Genomic DNA, 3,826 nt, shown 5'->3' on the forward strand with positions numbered 1-3,826 from the left:
ATATAACTCAGACACAGGTGTTACCAATAGTATCTCCACCGGATGGGCAGGCCTGAGTGGCCGTCTTGCGTGCTCTGCGGTTACGAGTCGGACACGGCGAAACACACGATACTCGATAGCCCATTCGTTAGGCCGGGCGCACACAGATAGAGCAAAACTGTTTCGAGCTAGGCGAAACATTTTGTTCCAATCGGTTCCGAACAAATTTCATTCATACTGACAAAACAAAACCGAGCAAGACAAAATAATTTCCGATTCGTTTTTTGTTTTATACACCAGTCGTCAAGATGAGTTCTGATGAAGATGATGTTGTTATACCGCTTTTGTGGCAATTTTTGTTAAATAGTGAAATAAATAAAAATAATCGTAAACGTAAAATTTGGGTGCACGAAATAAATAAAAAACGTACAGAAAATAATACAATTTTTAACTTTTTGGCTGAATTGCGTAAAGATGAGTTAAAATTTAAAAAATTCACTCGCATGAGTTCAACTACTTTTGACTTCATATTAAATGAAATTAGTGAGGCAATACGATCACAAGACACAAATTTTCGTCAAAGTATAGCTCCTGCTGAAAAATTGTTAGTAACCTTGAAGTGAGTTCAAATAATAATACTATAATTATATACTAGAAATATGTACTAATCAAACTTTAGTAAGTAAGTGAAGTGAAAAACAAATTTATACAATACAATTTATAATTTTTTTTAATTTAAAAATTTTATTCTTTTATTTATTTACTTAAAATGTATTTATTATTTATTTTTAAATTTATACGATAAGTATTAATAATTTAGTAATTATTTAAAATAAGTATTCAGTATGTTGAGCTATTTGATGATGAATATCCGTGTGGACTGAAAGTATAGTTGTAAGTTTGAAATTCCTGTACTGGTACATTTGATGTAGTATCATCTTGATGTCGATATCTTCTTGACTGTCGATGTATGTATTTAAAGTTATTAACACAAACTATTTAAACTGGCGCTGGTTTTTTCCATTTCATTTTTTGAAATCGGGCAAAAGACTTTAAAAAAATAATAAATCAACATCTTCTCCAGCTGACTTATTTGTTTTTGAACGTAAAAAATCGATCATAGGCCCTGCCACTTGTTTTGCAGTCGAATTTTTGACTTGAGTTTTTTTTTTGTTTTTTAAATACAGGTTCAGAAGATACTCTTGTCAGTTCTTGTCTGTCAATTAAACATGTAGTATTCGTACCTTCATTTTCAATTTCATTTACGCTCTCATTGAGATTTGGATTTTCTGTACTTTTCTCAGTATCAGTTGCCTCATTTTCATAATCTAATGCTTCCAGATTACTTGACGTTTGATTGTGCTGCAACATGAAACTTGACAAAAATGAAATTTCATTGAATAAATACCACTTTTTTTCTAGAAGCATCAGAACCAGATATTTTTGATTTTTCTTCACGTAATGCTCTTGCAAAACTATTACGAAGACACGCCCAATTACTTTTACACTGCCACTAGAAAATTTATAATTAATTAATTATTGTTTTATGCATTTAAAGTTTTTATAGACCTCATCTAAATCTCAAAAAACGGTTAATGTATAGATATTTTAGGCTGATAGGCTCAGATGAATGTATTGGTTTAAAAATAATATATAAATTTAAATATCCAATTTTAAATCTAACTTTTTATTGTATTAAGATTTTTTTTTCATTTAATATTTTTATTAAAATATAAATTCTTGTCATCAACTTCACTTTTTAACCAATTAAGATTTTTTATTCATCGTTAGATAAAATAATATAATTTAGTTATACTATGTAGTATGTACAGATGATGCCAATAAACTGAATAAACATTTGATGAACATTTCAAGTAGGTAACAAAGTATTTAAAATTTTAAATCGAAGCATTATTTTCATTAGTAATCGTGTACATATAAAAAACAAACATCTCTGTAAAATCAAAATATTCATCACTTCGTTCAGAATTTAAATATGACGTAAAAAATAAAATATGTATTTATGGCTGAAAATGCCCAAAAATGTGAAATAAAATTAGTATAATAAATAGGTATAATAGAATAAATAATTATTTTCAGCTATTTAGCTTCTGGAGGACACTTTAAACGCTTACATTAACATTTTCGTCTTGGCGCTTCAACTATTGGAAAAATTATAAGTGACGTATGTTGTGCCATATGCGATATTTCATGTCCTACTTATATGCCACCACCTACAACTGTGAACTGAACATTGGATAAAAGCAGCAAAAGCTTTTGAAGAACTGTGGAACTTTCCTAATTGCCTTGGCGCGATTGATGGAAAACATATTATATCAATACAATGCCCTCCTAATTCCGGTTCAGAATATTATAAGTATAAGGGATTTTATTCTATTGTACTTCAAGCTGTCGTTGATGCTAATGCTAAATTTCTAGCAGTATATATCGGTGATTATGGACGAAATAGTGATAGTGGTATTTTTAAAGAATCCAATTTTGGAAAATTATTAAAAAACAATAAATTAAATATTCCACAATAAAAAAAAATTGACTCGAATTAACGATGAGTTTCCGTTTTATATTTGTTGGGGACGAAGCATATCCTTTGCAAACAAACTTATTAAACTTAATGAGAACTTTTTCAAGAAGAAATTTAACAAATGGAAAAATAATTTTTAATTATCGTTTATCGAGAGCTAGAAGAATAGTAGAATGTGTATTTGTGGTTCTTGTGAAACGATTTAATGTTCTAGAAAATAAAATGTTAGTTTTTCCTGAAAAAGGTACTATTATCACAAAGGCATGTTGTATTTTACATAACATAATAATGGATAAAGAAGGGGCTCCATCTGAAATCCAAGATGAACTTCAACTTCAAACAACCCAAACGGTTGCCCAAAGCCAAATTACATCAAGACCAATTAATAGGGCATCTATTGCAGCAATATTTCAATTTAGACATTGGTTCAGTTCCATGGCAAAATATGTACAATTTATAAGTTTTAATATAACATTTCTTTAAATTTTAAAATTAATCAACAAAAATATTGTAATATTATAATACTATAGGTAATTTTAAAGATAGATTTCAAAGTAGATTGACTATTGATTTAATTTCGATTTATATTACAGATACATAAATACAGAAATACACTACGTACTCATCATGTAAAAAGTAAAATTATTCAAAATTATTTTTTAACTAACCCGATGTTTCCATTTCTGTGCTGATTTCACTCCATAATCTGTCTTGGATGATTCTATTGCTATGCTCTTTATCGGTAAAATCGTAAAAAGATTTTCTTAAAAAACAAGATTAATCAATTTCTCTGGATCGCATACCATTTTAAAATAATTATGAAATATTTATGAAGTATAGTATTAAAGTATAAAATCATAAAAATCTGCGAGTGACACGAAAATAACGGGTGTTCAGTTGAAAGCTATTCGTATAAATAAACAAATTTTTACGATTACATAACATTTTCATATTTTGCACGGAGAAAAAATAGAACCAGACCGAACAAGACCGATCATGTCTCATTTTGTTCGTTTTTATTAAACATTTTAATAAGCAATTTTGGCCTACGATTTTCGATATTTTGAATTTATTTAATATGGTCGCTTTTATTAGATGTAAAATAATATTGTGAAAATTCTAAATATATTAATTAATTTACTTACTCTGATGTTTTCTGAGAATATTATTTCTCATCTATAATACTTTTTATAATTAATAACCAGCAAGCATTCCTTTTCACCAAACGAGTGGTTAGAAACAGAACTAAACGTAAATTAAACCACAATTTATATTCTAAACAAAACCAAACATTTGAAACTTAGA

General features: G+C 28.1%; 1 protein-coding gene across 1 annotated transcript; it reads left to right on the forward strand.

Annotated features, from left to right (window-relative positions):
• Positions 1–287: 287 nt before the first annotated feature.
• LOC149062093 (uncharacterized) lies at positions 288–1,206 on the forward strand. The gene is made up of 2 exons (XM_089216879.1): positions 288–598; positions 1,167–1,206. Exons 1-2 carry the CDS (start codon positions 288–290, stop codon positions 1,204–1,206), a joined length of 351 nt encoding a protein of 116 aa, XP_089073005.1.
• The last annotated feature ends 2,620 nt before the right edge of the window (positions 1,207–3,826 follow it).

This window comes from Diuraphis noxia, unplaced genomic scaffold (assembly GCF_037042655.1).
Source record: "Diuraphis noxia isolate RWA-SAM2 unplaced genomic scaffold, SU_Dnox_SAM2 contig0001, whole genome shotgun sequence".
Lineage (NCBI taxonomy): Eukaryota > Metazoa > Arthropoda > Insecta > Hemiptera > Aphididae > Diuraphis > Diuraphis noxia.

Bases quoted from the DNA above. Each gene is read 5' to 3' on its own strand.
- LOC149062093 (XM_089216879.1), top strand. From the start codon at position 288: ATGAGTTCTGATGAAGATGATGTTGTTATACCGCTTTTGTGGCAATTT. The intron at 599-1,166 runs GTGAGTTCAAAT...TTTTAAATACAG, and splicing joins AAATTGTTAGTAACCTTGAA to GTTCAGAAGATACTCTTGTC.